Here is a 17,230-nt window from a genome sequence, read left to right as displayed (position 1 = left end):
ATGGGAAAATATTTCATTCAAGCTTATGAGTGTCTGATATTTCCTGGAAAACATGGACAACACAGAACCTTAAAACAATCCTCAGGAAGACTGAGGGCTCAGCACCTTAAATGTTCTTTGAATTCAAAAGTTTTCCACTACCAAAATCTCAATTCAATTTTATCTTCAAAAACTGGTATCATTTTCTTCAATGAAATACATGGCACTCAAAATGCTAGAGATATCTCTGATTGATTTGGTAATTATGACCACCCTATGAATAGCAAAACAAACAACTTTCTGACATAAAATATTTGATTTCCCTCTTCAGAATAATCACTAAATTTAATTAAGCAGTTACTAGTTGGAAAACACTGTTATACGCACCAAATACTTACCAACTTACTAAATCATTACAACAATTCCGTCTATGATAGGTACTATTCTTTTACAAGTGGGAAACTTAGATCTGAAAAAAATAGTCTATCCAATGTTGCACAACCTAAAAATGGTAGGGGTGAAATTGAGGCAAGGGAAAAGAGTATCACTGCTCTAAACACTTAGTAACTACTCTCCTGCCTCTCATGTAAAGAAATACTGAGTAGTTTAAATAACTATGCAGAGAAAACAGTGAAAGTATTATAAAATATTTAGTGAACCCCACCAAATGAAATTCACAAATAAGAGAATTGCAAAGTCACAGGAATTCAGTGTTTTGTTTTATTTTGTTGTTTATTGAGATGTTTGGTTTGGTTTTTTGCTTTTGTTTGTTTTGCAGTGCTGAACCCAGGGTCTTTCCTGTGTGAGCTAAGTGCTCTACCACTGAGTCACACCCCTAGCCTAGGAATGCAGATTTTGTATTAATATACTCTGATCAAAGTCTAAACTCATTGCAATTACTATTTCTACAGTATTTGGAAAACTAATAGACCTTGCACTAAAAAAGGTTATTAATGTGTGAAAATCTCTTCATTCCTTCTTTCATGTCTATCACAGGCATTCAGTCTGATAACTACTTTTTTGTACTTGGTCCCTAAATGAGCAACATTAATGATCACTAATGCCTCTTGAAAACAAAATGTCCAGTGAGGGAACTTATAAAATAACATATAATGAGTAGAGTTCTGACACAAAATAAATAAAGTGTTAGATAATGAAAGTCAGCAGCAGAGAATCATTCAAAATGGAAAATACAGGGGAGGGGGCTTAATGGCAGAGCATTTACCTTGCATGCAGGAGGCCCCAAGTTAGACATCCACCACCAAAAACACATAGAAAGTATAAAACATAAGTGATATAATGATGTTAAGATTTCAAAATTTTGTCAAAATAAAGCACACTGGGGCTGGGGAGATAGCTCAGTCGGTAAAGTGCTTGCCTTGCAAGCATAAGGCCATGGCTTCGATTCCAAGCACCACAATAAATAAATAAAGAAAGAAAGAAAGAAAGAAAGAAAGAAAGAAAGCAAGCACACTAACAAAACTTTCCTGAATTCAAATGCAAAGAAGTAAAAATCCTAGGAAATCAACCACAAAAAAATGGGATAGAAAAAGACACATCAAATACAATTTTGAATTTGAGAAAAAAAATCACAAAATGTACAATGTGGTAAATATCTAATTCCACACTCCATTAAAATTAAAAACAAAGCAATGAGATTATAATGAGAAAACAATAAAACAAAAGATGAAAAAATAGTAAAGTTAATAAAAAATTTTTAAGAATAAAATTATATAACCTAGACTTTCAGAAAATAATTATAAATTTAAAATAAGCACATATTATACATTAATTGTGAAAATTTTAGACTTACTCTGGAATTATGATCTTCATTTAAATCATGACTGTCACCTGTGTTCGCCCCAACTGGACAAGGTGGAAGGCTGGGGCTGAAAGCCATGAGGTCGGTTTTGGGCGGGACTTCTCCAGAACACATCCTCTGCCTCCTCTGCTGCGAGTAAGACCAGCTCCCCACAGCGCTGGAACACATTAGCGTGGGTTTCCCAGAAATGCACGTGCCCTTGGTGGGTGTAGCTGTGCACCTCAGTGCTGTGTACAGCAGCAGTGTGAGCACTAACAGGCTGGACACAGCGCAAATGGCGATTATCAGGTACACGTTGACATCCACAAGCAATGCCTCTTGGCTCGCGACGCCAACTGACGCCAAAGAGGAGGCCTTTGGTGCCTGGCCGCTCTCCACCAGAGACACCAATATTGTGGCTGTGGCGGTCAGAGTGGGCTCGCCATGGTCCTTCACCAACACCAGTAGCCCCTGGCGTGGCGTGTCCATCTCATCCAGGGTGCGAGTGGTGCTGATCTCACCAGTGTACAGCCCTACCCGGAATGGGCTGCTCCCAACACTCGCAGCCTGCAGAAGCTCATAAGAGAGCCACGCATTGTACCCCGAGTCAGCGTCCACCGCCCGCACCTTCGCCACCACGTGGCCCACACCAACTGACCGTGGCACCAGCTCGCTAACAGTGCCGCCTGCTCCTTGTTTCCAAGGTCCCAGCAGCGCTGGCGCGTTGTCATTCTCATCCAGCACGAATACTTGCAGAGTCACATTGCTGCCCAGGGGCGGCACGCCGGCGTCGCGTGCGCTCACCTGAAACTGCAGCATCTCAAGCTCTTCGTGGTCCAGAGGCTGCAGTGCATACACCTTGCCGCTCTCCGCGTGCACCGACACGTAGCTCGACAGCGCACGCTCGCCCACACGCCGCTCCACCAGAGAGTAGGACACCAGCGCGTTCTCCTGCGCATCCGCGTCACGCGCGGACACCGTGAAGATGTGGCAGCCTGGCGGGTTGTTCTCCTTCACGAACACCGTGTACTCGGGCTGCGCGAACACTGGCGCGTTGTCGTTCACATCCGCCACCTCCACCAACAAGCTGGCAGTGGCCCACAGCGAAGGCGAGCCCCCGTCCCTTGCGGTCACCACCAACTCATAGTCAGATGTGCTCTCGCGGTCCAAGGCGCTATCCAGCACCAGCGAGTAGTAGTTCTTGAAAGTGGATATCAGCTTGAAGGGGACATGAGGCGTCAGGGAACAGGTCACCTGTCCGTTGGCTCCAGAGTCACGATCTGACACGCTGATCAGGGCAATGACGGTACCGAACTGTGCGTCCTCCCGGACAGGCAATGATAAGGACGTCATTGCAATCTGAGGAACATTATCATTTTCATCCAAAACTCTCACTAAAACGGTGCAATGGCCCACCATTGGAGGGTGGCCTTTGTCTGTCGCGTCAATGCGGAGTTTGTATACATTTACTTGTTCAAAATCCAAGCTCCCTTGAATTGTTATTTCTCCAGTGTTTGCATCTAAACTAAACTGGTCAGTAACCATGGGTGGAACAAGACTATTAAAAGAGTATGAAATTGCCCCATTCGTTCCTTCATCCCGATCAGAAGCATTCAGTCTCACAACTGTAGTTCCTCTGTCTGAGTTTTCCAATAGTCTCACTTCATATTCAGATCTTTCAAAACTAGGAGCATTATCATTCACATCCAGCACGGTGACCAGCAGTTGAACAGAGCCTGTGAGCTCAGGTTTGCCTCCATCGGTGGCTATCAGGAGTAAATTATGTTCAGGAGCATCCTCTCTGTCCAAGGATTTTCTCAATAAGAGTCCAATTTGTTTATTGTCATCGCTGTTTGTTTTCACATCTAATGCAAAGTATTCGCTAGAACTGAGTTTATAATTTAAGATAGAATTTGATCCAACATCTGCATCTGATGCGCCCTCCAGTGGAAACAGAGAATCTGGCAGCCTAGATTCATAAATCAGCACTCTTTGTTCCTTTATTGAGAACACTGGGGGGTTGTCGTTAATGTCCTTCACCTCCACCTCTACATGAAAAACCTGCAGCGGTCTGTCCACGATCACCTCTAAGTGGATGCTACACTCCGCGCTCCGCCCGCATAGCTCCTCCCGGTCGATCCGAGAATTCACAAACAAAATGCCATTCTGCAGATTTACCTCCAGAAGGTCTCCAGAGCTCTTGGATGCCACCCGGAACAGACGGGGCACCAGCTCCACCAACTCCAGTCCCAGGTCCTGTGCGATGCGGCCCACGAAGGTGCCGTGTTTGGTCTCCTCCGGGACCGAGTAGTGGAGCTGACCGCTCCCCGCCTCCCAGGCTATGAGGAGAATAAAGGAGAGCAGCAGACATCGCGTTCCCAGTCTGCCTTCAGTGGTAAAATCCATGTCAAATACTTCTTGTGTTAATTCCATTAGAAGATATTTTCTGGGCATAAAGATGAAATACTGAATGTTTCCAAGTCTATTAATTCAATTCTTCTGAGTCCGCCATCATTCAGCAGTCATGTAAAAGTGTAATAGGACGAACTGGTTTTGTATATTGGCCACTTGTAACTTCGCGGTAGACAGCGACATCATGCGGTTCCAAAGAGTAAGAAATGAATTCACTCAATGGATTATACTATCATTCTTTGATAATTCGTGTGTATATGTAGACATAGATGTATACAATATACACAGATAAACAATATCAAAGAATGCTAGTATATATATGTCTATGTTATATTTATATATACTTCTTTATCTTACTTTGACAGTAAATCCTTGTCTTTATTATTCCCAAAGTCAGTGTCATCTTGTCTGACTTCTATTATTAGAGAATAGTCTCTATTCATAGATATACAAATTCCTCCCAAGATTTTAAACATTTGTGTCAACCAGTTTAGAAAATTCAAATTTGCTGCCAACCAGTCTTGGAAAATTAGAAGTGTGGATGGATAAGAAACTTGCCCATGTATGACTGCCACAAAACACAGTAATATTAATATATACATACAAATATATGTATATATGTTGCTCTAGGGAAATAACAATTTAAAATTACTCATTTTTGTCTAAATTTTTAAAACTTCATAGATCATTGATGTCCATTCTTTCTTTATGCAATAAATACCATATACTCTTAAGGTTCTTCCACAGAAGGTGGAATTTTAGTGAACATTCTTTATGACATTTAATTTATGTGCAGCTTATATTACTCCTCCCACTTAAAATAATTTCCTTCCATATACTTTACTACCTCAAATTCTAGTGCAAATTTTACCCATCATGCTTTCCTACTCCTGATTCTTTAGTTGTTCCTGAATGACCTCATCCTTTTCTCTGAACCTCAGCTTCCTGGTATATCCTTTAAATGTTCTCATCATCTTCCATGCTTCATGAGATCTTTCTAGGGTATTCCCAAGCCCACATCTTCATCTTCCCTTCCTGTTTCTGATTGTCACTTTTACCCATACATGCTGACTCCTAGAATACAATCTGTTTAATGTGGGAGCATGACTAATCACTAATAACCCCAAATTCAAATCTTCAAAATGCACATGCTTAACATGGTGATGTACAACTGTAATTCCAGTGACTTGGGAGGCTGAGGCTGGAGGATTGCAAGTTCAAAGTCAACCTCAGAACTCAGTGAGTACCTAAGAAACTTAGCAAGACCTGGTTTTAAATTTTTAAAAAAAGTTAAATAGTGCTGAGAATGTAACTCAGTGGTAAAGCATCCCTGGGTTCAATTTCCAATACCAAAATAAATTAATTGATAATTCACCTTTTTTGTAGTATTAGGTATTAAACCCAGGGCCTTCTGCAAGAAAGGCAAGCACTCTACCACTGAGCTGTATCCCTAACCCCATATTTTGTTTTAATGGCATAAACATTATCTATATCATAGTAATTTATTATTACTTCTTTCCCTTTACCAGACTTATTCAAATCTGCCCACAGTCCACCTTACTTTCACATACACCATATCTATGTGAATGAAGTACAACTTTTCACTGAATTTTACTAAACATAGAAATTCCAAGACATGAGAATCACTTCTGTTGTGATCATAAGCCAATATTTCAAGAGTTACTTTTAATTATTTTCCAATATGAATTGTATTTTGCAGACAGTATAGAACACTTGCATTTCCTCTTCCCCAATACAGACTTTGCTCAAGGCGAGGTAATACCTCTATCATGACTGTAAAAATGTTGTCATATATTAAAATAAAGCCCAAATATCACCTTCACCATTAATTCATTTTAATGTCATCAAGTGAAAGTGATTAATTCCTCCTTCAAAGAAAATTAGTCACCAACAAAACTTTGCAAATGACAAATGACCATCCCTACCTTCATCCATAATTCTTACATACATTGTCTCACAAGTGTAATATAAAGTTCTTCCTTCCATAAAAGAATTGTTAAAGTAATTAATGTGATCCATTTTGCAGTCTTTTTAACAAATTTCCTATTGCAGTTATTATGAACAAACAAGGAGTTCATTTGCTAATCCATAACAACCCCCAAAAGGAAAGGTTCCCTTGCTTAGGTGAAGATAAGTCTTTACAAAAATACATTGATCTGAAGTGTTCTGATCAAAGGTTTTCTCTAATAGACAATGTTTTTCATATACTTTGACCTAAGTAAATTGTACTTTCTACACTAAATTTCTATTGGTAAAAATTAACTTAAGTATCTTATTTGTCTTTCCATTGTAATTCTTAGCAATTCTCCAAAACTTAATAATGCAATGATTGGGACACTCTTAATAATGTTTTTGGTTCCAGGTAGAAAATTATAAACTATAATTGAACTCCATTATGTAAAATAAATTAATATGGAAAAGAAAAATACTGACCTACTGACAAACAGCTTACACTTTGTCTTTATTTTGTTTATTCAAATACTTCATTCTAGTAGAGGGAGATTATGTGAATAAAAATGTCAGTAGTCAATCTTTCTATAAACAAGCAACTTCTTCCCCCACCAAAGAAAAATGTTATTATGATAACATAAGCTAAAGGGTTATTTCAAAACTAACAATGTTTTAAATGTTGGTAGTTGTTAACAGTGACAAGAACCCATTCTCAATTTCTAAGATTTCCCTAAAGTATCTCAAATATTAGAAATATCTAACCAGTGTGGTAGAAGGGTATTTATAAAATTAAATGCAAGTGAGAATAAAAGAAATCTGCAATGCAATAAAAACAGGAAACTAACATTTCTTCACATGAAGCATGTAATAATTCCTGTTAAACCCACGATTTTGCAAAAAAAAAAATCAAACAATACCAAAAAAGTGGAGAAACATTTCTCATTGTTTGATATGAAGAGAATTGTTGTCTGTGGCAAACTCCAAGGTACAGCTTTGTGTAAACAACTCTATTTTCACACAACAAACTCGAGAGGAGTTTGTATTATAACACATTTATTTTTCTTATTAGTCTGAAAATGAAAAGCAACAAGTAGCACAGATTTTTAACTACTTATATTAGGAGTTTTGCAACTGAAAGAGATCACTATCATTTCTCACCAATATAAATTGATAAATATATAAGTTTCAGGTATAATTGTTCCACTAAATGTCAATATTAAGCTTTGGGAAAATTAAATTATGATATATAAACACAATGGAACAGTATAGATCTAGATAAAAGAATGATAAATATCCTTATGTACTAAGTAATGGTCACAAAGACACCTTTATAAGTGGAGGAAAAGCAAGATTTAATTTTTTTTTTTGGCAGTGCTGGGGATTGAACCCAGGACCTTATGCATGTTGGGCAAGCTCTTTAGCACTGAGCTACATCCCCAGTCCAAAGAAGACTAAAATTGATACTAATGTTACATTTTTAAGGGGGTAAATAAATTAAAACTCTGTAGAAGGATAACCAAGAAATAGAAATGTTTGAAGTGTTCAAAAAGGAATATAAGGGATATTAAGTAGCTTTGTGATGAAGGTGGAAGGAAAATTACAATGGTACTGTTTTGTAGTACTAGAATTTTAGATGATAATACATGCATCTCCTATTCAGTAAACCAATACAATGAAGATACTAACACTAAACTTTTAAATTATACATACAAATTCATAGTGAGTATCCAAAGTCAACTGTTTAGAGTTGAAAGAAATACTGCACAAATCAGACTGACAAAAGGAAATTAAATTTTTATAGCATAGCAAAAAAGTAATTCCAATTCAACATAAAGGAAAAAAGTATATTTGATGGACTGGTTTAAAAACACTTCTGTATAGTCATAAAATGAGACACTGGAAAAAATAACTCTAAAATACTTGTCTTACAATATTTCCCCAGAGACTAAAAATTAAAGTGTTTAAACTCAAACAAGTTTGAAAATATTTTACAACATGGAAATAAGACAATTGGTTATCTATTTTAATAAAAAATCACATGAAAAATAAAATCCTAATTGTAAGTCATATTAGTGTAAAGACATCTCCAATAAGCTAGAATTTTTAAGTAATATAATTTTAAGTATAAATTAGTATGAATATAAGAAATATAAGAAGCCACTCTAACAATTATTAATTTATGAAACCCATAATTTTCAAAAACTAAAGAAATTATGGAAGAAAACAAGAAATATGTAAGGCTAAAGAATTTGGAAGGACGAATAGGGTGAATAAGACTCACGTTGTCTGTAGAGTTGGGACCCTGAGGTAGGCTGGGGCTGAAGGCCATGAGGTCGGTCTTGGGCGGGCCTTCGCCGGAGCACACCCTCTGCCTTCTCTGTTGTGAGTAAGACCAGCTTCCCACCGCACTGGAGCACACCAGCATGGGCTTCCCAGGCTTGCATGAGCCCTCGTTGGGCGCCGCGGAGCAGCGAAAAGCTGTGTACAGCAACAGCGTAAGCACCAACAAGCTGGACACCGCACAGATGGCTATGATCAGGTACACGTTGACATCCACCAGCACCGCCTTCTGGCTCCCGGCGTCCACAGACATCCGAGAGTAGGACTTTGGCGCTTGGCCGCTCTCCACCAGAGACACCAGCACTGTGGCCGTGGTGGTCAGCGCCGGCTCTCCGTGGTCCTTCACCAGCACCAGCAGACTCTGGCGTGGCGCATCTGCCTCTTCCAGGGAGTGCGTGGTGCTGATCTCACCAGTGTACTGCCCTACCCGGAATGGGCTGCTCGCGACACCCACCAAAGGCAAGAGCTCGTAGGACAACCACGCATTGTACCCCGAGTCAGCGTCCACCGCCCGCACCTTCGCCACCACGTGGCCCACACCAACTGACCGTGGCACCAGCTCGCTAACAGTGCCGCCTGCTCCTTGTTTCCAAGGTCCCAGCAGCGCTGGTGCGTTGTCATTCTCATCCAGCACGAATACTTGCAGAGTCACATTGCTGCCCAGGGGCGGCACGCCGGCGTCGCGTGCGCTCACCTGAAACTGCAGCATCTCAAGCTCTTCGTGGTCCAGAGGCTGCAGTGCATACACCTTGCCACTCTCCGCGTGCACCGACACGTAGCTCGACAGCGCACGCTCGCCCACACGCCGCTCCACCAGAGAGTAGGACACCAGCGCGTTCTCTTGCGCATCCGCGTCACGCGCGGACACCGTGAAGATGTGGCAGCCTGGCGGGTTGTTCTCCTTCACGAACACCGTGTACTCGGGCTGCGCGAACACTGGCGCGTTGTCGTTCACATCCGCCACCTCCACCAACAAGCTGGCAGTGGCCCACAGCGAAGGCGAGCCCCCGTCCCTTGCGGTCACCACCAACTCATAGTCAGATGTGCTCTCGCGGTCCAAGGCGCTATCCAGCACCAGCGAGTAGTAGTTCTTGAAAGTGGATATCAGCTTGAAGGGGACATGAGGCGTCAGGGAACAGGTCACCTGTCCGTTGGCTCCAGAGTCACGGTCAGACACGCTGATCAGGGCGATAACACTACCTAAGGGAGCATCCTCTTTGATAGGCAGAAAGAGGGAGGTTACCGCCATTTCAGGGGAATTATCATTCACATCAAGGAGTTTCACTATTACTTTGCAGTGTCCTGTTAATGGGAATGTACTTCTATCTACAGCATCAATATTAATTTCATACAAGTTACAGTCTTCATAATCCAGTTCTCCCTTAACTTTTATTTCACCACTATCAGAATTGATTGAAAATTTAGATTTTACATCATCAGAAACAAGATTACTGAAGAAATAAGTTATTTCCTTATTGCTACCCTCATCTGCATCTGAGGCATTCAGTTTAATAACTAAAGTCTCACTCGATGTATTTTCCAACATTTTCACGTTGTAAATGGATTTATCAAATTCTGGGGCATTATCATTCGCATCCAATACATTGATCAATAACTGAACTGTACCTGTTAGTTCAGGTTTTCCTCCATCAATTGCAATTAGTAATAAACGATGCTCTTGTATTTCTTCTCTATCTAAGGGTTTCTTCAAAACTAGTTCTAAAACCTTTGTTTCTTCTTCATTTCTTTTAACATCCAAGTCAAAATATTCATTAGGATTTACCTTGTATCTTAAGTCTGCATTTACTCCTATATCCAAATCAGATGCGCCCTCTACCGGAAACCGCGAATCTGGCATTCTTGACTCTAAAATATTTAATCTTTGTTCTGATCGAGAGAACCTAGGTGGGTTGTCATTAATGTCCCTCACCTCCACCTCCACATGGAAAACCTGCAGCGGTCCGTCCACAATCACCTCCAGGTGGATGTTACACTCGGTGTTGCGCCCGCACAGCTCCTCCCGGTCGATCCGAGAATTCACAAACAAAATGCCATTCTGCAGATTTACCTCCAGAAGGTCCCGGTGGTCCTTGGACGCCACCCGAAACAGTCGAGGAACCAGTTCTGCCAGCTCCAGCCCCAGATCCTGGGCGATGCGGCCCACGAAGGTGCCGTGTTTGGCCTCCTCCGGGACCGAGTAATGGAGCTGGCCGCTCCCGGTCTTGCATGCTAGGAGAAGCAGCAGTGAGAGCAGCAGGCGCCAGGATCCCGGGCTTCCTCTCTGGAAATATAGCATCTCACTCTCGCGATCTCCTTGCACTTCTCCAATCTCTAGTGCATCGCCACAAAATATCTTACGGAAATTTAATCCCAATTTACTTTTTCTTTTTAAAAAAATTCCACTCCTGTTTGATCTTTTGTAGCAGAGCCACAGATGGAAGGTCTTTATCCTTCCTGTTAAAAATGTACTCACCTTATGCTTTGGATGTTGGAGGAAGGAGAAAAAAATTTGTCAGTGTCCAGCGACATCATGTGGATGAAAGGGTAAGTATTTTATCCTGTTTTGCTTTATTTACCTTATATTTGTCAAACATTTATCAAATATTACCCAATTTCAGTGACATGTTTTCTATGACTCTGTATATCCCTTTTACCTAGACAAAATATTAAAACCTAAATTGAAATGAATCAGCATAAGCACATCCCTAAAATATTACAAAATCACTTCTGAAGTCATGACACCCCAATCCCTACTAAAGTAATTTGCAATGTTCTATTTTATTTCGTTAAGGGTTTGTATATTCCCAAACTGATAAAATATTTTACCAATACCTGGTATTATTTTTGGAATTAACTATTTATTTAATATTACTATATAATTGTAAAAATGCATAAAACTTTTGAGATTATCAAAGATTATTAAATGCTTCTGATCTTTTAAAAAATTTTTATTTTTTTTTTTAGTTACACATGACAGTAGACTGTATTTTGACATATCATACATACATGGAGTAAAACTTCCCATTTTTGTGGTGTACATGATGTGGCAGCACCAGGTATTTTTATTTTTGATACTGGGAATTGAACCCAGAGGTCCATAACCACTGAGACACATCCCCAGCCCTTTTTATTTTTTTGTGTTTTATTTTGAGATAGGGTCTTGCTAAATTGCCCAGGCTGGCCTCAAACTTGCAATCCTCCTCCTTAGCCTCCTCTGTTGCTGAGACTACAGGCATGTGCCACCAGGCATGGCATAATAACTTTTAATAAAGTTTTTACTTGTCTCTCTTTACTTAGATTTAACTTATTTAAAATTTTTCTATATCATTTTAAAGGATATATACTATCACTGTGTTATTCGTTAAACAAATTTTTATTCTAATTTGTAATGTTTAGTCCTGAATTTTTATTGATGTTATTTTAAAAATAACTAAACTATTTCATGACATTCCTTTTGAGTTACTTTTTGGAAGTTTAATTTCCAAATTAATAAAAATTTAGTTCTTTAAGTTTTCTATAACATCATTTACTTTTTGTGTTGACTCAAAAACTGTAATATGGAATTTTCAATTTTCTAGAAGCCAAAGTATAGTAAAACAATTTTTGTAAGTATCTTGACACTGTTTTCAAATTAGAAGCATCTAGACAGGCATTTCTCCAAGTTGCTATTACTCATATAATAGGAGTAATCACGTCTTGTATTTACTTAATAAGTCAAAATCCTAATATTCTCTGCCAAATGTGTAGGTTACAGTAAAGTAATCATGTTGAAAAGAATACCCATTTAATTAAACAGCCTACTTCTGTATTAGTTTCATTATTCCCTCAACTGTTCTGCTGCATGGACTTACATTTGAACTTTACTTAGTTAATATAATTCACTTCACTTAATAAATATAGCCAAAAGAAAATGTCACCAACATTTCTTTTGAAATAGTTATATTCTGCTTGTGTGTATATATATATATATATATATATATATATATATATATATATATATATATACACACACATATACTCCATAGTTTTCATTAAACATTACAAAATCTTCCTAACCTGTGAGGACAAGGGGAATTAAGAGAACCATAATTATGCTTCGTAATACTTTTACATTTAAACCATATAATCCTCAGTACCAAGGAGTTAATAAAATAAAATACAGCTTGGAAAAAATAAGAAATTACCAGAAAATGCAGTCAGTTGAAAATTACTTGATATCCAGAGGTCAATCTTGTAAAGTAATAAAATAATGTCACAGAATATGTTTTGGATATAATCTGAAAATGTGTTTATCATTTCCTTTATATTTTGTAAGATTATTCCTATCCCTATTATCATGAATTTCCCTTAACATTCAGATCACTTAAATACTATTATAGTTCCTATCTTAATGTCCCCCAGAGGTCCATGAGGCAAAGCCTTTCTCCCCAGGTTGACACTTTTGGAGGGGTGAAGAGTCTTTAAGAGATGGGGTCTAATGGGAAGATTTAAGAGTCTTTAAGAGATGGGGTCTAATGGGGACATGCCTTCGAAAGTGATTCTGGGACCCTGGTTCCCTCCTCTTTTTCTTTTTTACTTCTTGGCCAGAGGTGAATGCTGTAGACTCCTACCAATGAAGACCTGCCTCACCACAGGCCTAAAAATGAAGGGGCCAACTAATCATGGACTGGAACTTCTGAAGCCATAAATCTAATAAACCTAGTAAGTTGATTATCTCATGTATGTGTCATAATGACAAAAGAATGATTAATAAAAACTCTGATCAATTTTTAATACTACTTATTGAACATTATTCATGATAATTTTAAAATATTTTAATATACAATGGAAGGAAAAAAGAAAAAGATAAGTTTTTTTCAAAAAACATCAGAAGATATCACTCATATTCTTTAATTTTAATTTTTGGTTTTTCTCCCCCTTTGGTACCAATGATGGAACCCAGGGATGCTTAACCACCAAGTCACATTCCCATTCCATTTTTTATTTTATTTTTTATTTTGAGACAGGGTCTCACTAAGGGCCTTGCTAAGTTGTTGAGGCTGGCTTTGAACTTGCCACCCTCTACCTCAGTCTCCTGAGCTGCTGAGCATCAACATACCTGGCAGTTTCTCACTTTCTACTATAGAGCAGTAATTGATGTGAAATGACAAGGCTATAACATAAGTTATTGTAGAAAGTTATACCTTTGGAAAAGTAAATATCAAGTATTAAGACATAAAACTGGAAATATGGTATTAATAATGTGTGCATTGTACTTAATAGAATAGTGTGGTAAATATTGAGTATTTCAAAATATATTCAGTGAGGAAAAGAATTATTCACGTTTGTCTTTGTGCTGTTATATAGATAATTCAGGGGAAAACAAGATTCTTGACATTTGATTTATCTTTACATATATTGTTATAATCATGTTTTGAATTATCACTAGTATTTGTCTTTCAAAACTAGAGGTACTTAGACAAAGAGACATCTAAATCTAGGCATGTGATCTCAGGTAAGTCTTTTTAAACCTTGTGGTTACAGTTGATTTATCATTAAATTGAGGGGAATGATGTTCTCTTGGGTTACGTTCAGTTTAAAAATGCTAGGTAAGGTAAGTAGAAACTTGGGGGAAGGAAAGTTTCTTGTGCAATTATTCAATATCCCAGGTAATCAAAGGGAAGAGGCTTCAATAATCTTGGTTCTTTTGATTCAGTAATGAGGAAGAAAGAAACCGATTTTCAAATAAGTTACAAATCCTGAGCCTGCTGTTTATTTTAAATAGGTCTATAAAAAAGAATGGGAAAATGAATTTAAAGAGACAAAAATAAGATGTTGAAAAGAGTTGTAAAGCCAGATTGCATACTAACCAACAAAAAAGTAGAGTACTTATTTCAAGTCAAGCTTTCTCATAACTACCCTAAATCCACAACTAGGAGATAACTAGAAGTTCATTATCCTGCTGAGGAAGAAGATAACATCATCCAGAACAACTACAACTTTTCATTCACAATATTCAAACTAAATTCAAAACTATTATGCCTAAAACTCTTGTTATTAGGCATAACAAGAAAGATGATCATGAAAAAAAAACAAACGATAGAAAGAGACACACAGATGATTCCATTATTAAAATGATCTAACAGATCACAAATAACCATGAGTAGTGTTTTGAATTAAATGCACAATAATTAAAGAGCTCCACCAAGAAAACCCCTGTAATGTATCTTTAAAAGAAAATTAATTCTAAAACTGAAAAAGTCACAATTGAAATTAAGAATTCAGTTGATGATTTTGCAAATAGACTGAACTAAAAAGAAGAGAAAATTACGGATGTGAAAAAAAGAGTCAGAATAATATATATATATGCCATGTAACAAAAAAGACAGGTGATTTAAAAACTGTAATGGGTGATAATAGACATAAAGGATATGTTGAAACATTTAACATACATGTACTTTGAGTCACAGAAGAGAGAAAATATGAGGTAAAAGCAATATTCGAAGGCAGAGTGCTATATTTTGTCTCAAACTAATAAAATAAAATAAATAAATAAATAAATAAATAAATAAAATAAAATAAAATCCACAGATGTAAGAAGCTTTAAAAACTGTAAGTAAGACCAAAATAAAGCAAAACTGGGCATTAATAATAGAAAAGCTGTTGAAAATTTAAAGAGAAAAAGTATAGAAAGTAGCTAGAGAGAAAGAGGAACAATGTCTAAACAATAAACTTGATAGCCTTATTCTCAAAAGAAGATTGTGGGCAGGTGCAGTGGCACATGCCTGTAATCCTAGTGACTCAAGAGGCTGGTATTAATAATGTGTACATTGTACCTAATAGAATAGTCCTATTCTATTAAGAATCACATGTTTGAAGCCTGCCTGGGATTTTTTTTTTTTTTTTCTGTACCAGGGATGAAGCCAAGGGCAATTAACCACTGAACGCTTCTTATTTTTATTTTTATTTTTATTTTACTTTGAGATAGGGTCTTGCTAAATTGCTTGCTAAGTTACTATGCCCAGTCTTCCTGGGAAATTTAGTGATATTTTGTGTCAAAATAAAAATTAAAAGGGATGGCGGGGGCAAGGGGTTGTAGCTCAGCAGTAGAGTGCTTGCTTAGCACTGTGAGGCACTGGGTTCAATCTTAAGTACCACATTAAATAAATAAATAAATAAAGATATTGTGTCCATCTAAAACTAAAAAAAATTTTTAAAGGATGGAGGCTATAGCTTAGTGGTAGAGTGTCTCTGGGTTCAATTTCCACTACAAAAGAAAAGGAGGAGAAGAAGTAATGAAAGAAGAGGAAGAAAAAGGAGGAGGAGGAAGAAAAGAAGAAGAGGAGGAGGCAGCAGTGAAAACAAGTACAATTATGGAATGCCACCTCTGAAGTGCTGGAAAAAATAATTTCTGAGCCATAATTAAATACCCAGCAAAACTATATCTGAAAAGTGATAATAAAATCAAGAAGGTCACATTAAAAGAAATAATTAAAAACTTTTTCAGAAAGAATATAAACACAGAAAGAAGCATAAACATAAATTTGTTAACTGTACAAAACAATGATAATAATGTATTTTGTGTGCATATATGTATAACTAAAAGATATGCCAGTTAAAGAAAGTGGGGAATAGGTGAATAGAATTATTATTCAAGGTCTTTAGCATTGTTTTGACATGGTAAAAGTATTGATTTAGGATTTAACAAGACTAGAACGTGAGGTTTTTTTAGAATGTAAGGTTTAATCTCTAGGAAATTGAGTTAGGAAAATTATATATGTTTACATATATATATGTACATATGTATTATATATTTATGTATGTTACATATATAATTAAAGGATAACAGAGGTATTGGCATAAGCAAGATAATGGTTTTGGAATCCCTCCACCCTCCACCAACAGACATACCAAGTCAACAACAACAATGAAAAAAAAAAGCAGAACAGTACCCATTTTGACAAATGTAGAAATGAGGTAAGAGACTCCTGCACTTCAGACAAATATAAAACTCCCATATCAAAGCTGGTTAAAAAAAATTCATGGCACCTTCTCACCATATTCCTCCCCTAGCATGCTGCCACTAAATCAGGAGGAAACACCCAGCTTCTCTCTTCCTCCTGGGGAAAGTACAAAAAGAGTAGAGCAAACATCCCACATTCTGACTCTTTGACACATCTGCCCAAGGAACTGGTTTCTGTCCTACCTGTCTTATAATGCTAAAGGATTCCAGCAAATTCTAAATATCTGAGGGCAGCTAAAAACAGTAAAAACTAAATGGTGTACTGGTATTCCAGAGGACCTGAAACTCAATAGACAGAGGTTGACAGTTTAGCAGCTTCTCCTTTATGAGGAAAGTAGAGCAGGTATCCAATGTCCTGGCTTTTCAGTGTGCAGCCAAAGTGTCTCATTTGAATCAAGACACTGACAACACAACAATTTTAGATGCCTGGGGACTACTCAGAACAAAAAAAGAGGTGAACAAATACTGCTGCTCCAGAGCATCCATGGTAAAGCAGACAGACACCATAGTGAACAAAGAATATGAGTTACTGAAAAAAGAAACCAGTAAATCCCCTAACTAAGAATTATGCACAAAAATCCAGAGAAGATGTATGCACAGAAAAGGTTTGAGAGAGCCACAGAATCTCTAGCAAGACAAACTGGGAAAGGAAGATCAGAAAGATGACTGGTTTTGTTCCAAATGAGGTCATATTAACACAAGGGAACAGGAAAATATGGCATAAT

The 17,230-nt window shown here is 37.7% G+C and overlaps 3 protein-coding genes across 5 annotated transcripts in view; all 3 read right to left on the bottom strand.

Annotated features, from left to right (window-relative positions):
- LOC124986840 (protocadherin alpha-6-like) overlaps nucleotides 1-4,213 on the bottom strand; it is a 166,458-nt gene extending 162,245 nt beyond the window's left edge. Inside the window, 2 exon segments of the mRNA XM_047555646.1 lie at nucleotides 1,793-1,914; nucleotides 1,916-4,213. Coding sequence (XP_047411602.1) covers nucleotides 1,813-1,914; nucleotides 1,916-4,213 — 2,400 coding nt within the window. The 3' untranslated portion in view covers nucleotides 1,793-1,812.
- LOC124986835 (protocadherin alpha-C2) overlaps nucleotides 1-17,230 on the bottom strand; it is a 239,146-nt gene that overhangs the window by 189,213 nt on the left and 32,703 nt on the right. Inside the window, exon 1 of one of the 3 annotated variants that reach the window (XM_047555640.1) lies at nucleotides 8,445-10,799. The exons of the other annotated variants lie outside the window; for them this stretch is intronic. Coding sequence (XP_047411596.1) covers nucleotides 8,445-10,799 — 2,355 coding nt within the window. Of the gene's footprint in view, nucleotides 1-8,444; nucleotides 10,800-17,230 lie in introns of those variants that run through there. 3 annotated transcript variants of the gene reach the window in all.
- Nucleotides 1-17,230, bottom strand: part of LOC124986841 (protocadherin alpha-3-like) — a 187,576-nt gene that overhangs the window by 159,055 nt on the left and 11,291 nt on the right.

This window comes from Sciurus carolinensis, chromosome 6 (genome assembly GCF_902686445.1).
Source record: "Sciurus carolinensis chromosome 6, mSciCar1.2, whole genome shotgun sequence".
Taxonomy (NCBI): Eukaryota; Metazoa; Chordata; class Mammalia; order Rodentia; family Sciuridae; genus Sciurus; species Sciurus carolinensis.
This window is presented reverse-complemented; position numbering and strand designations above follow the sequence as displayed.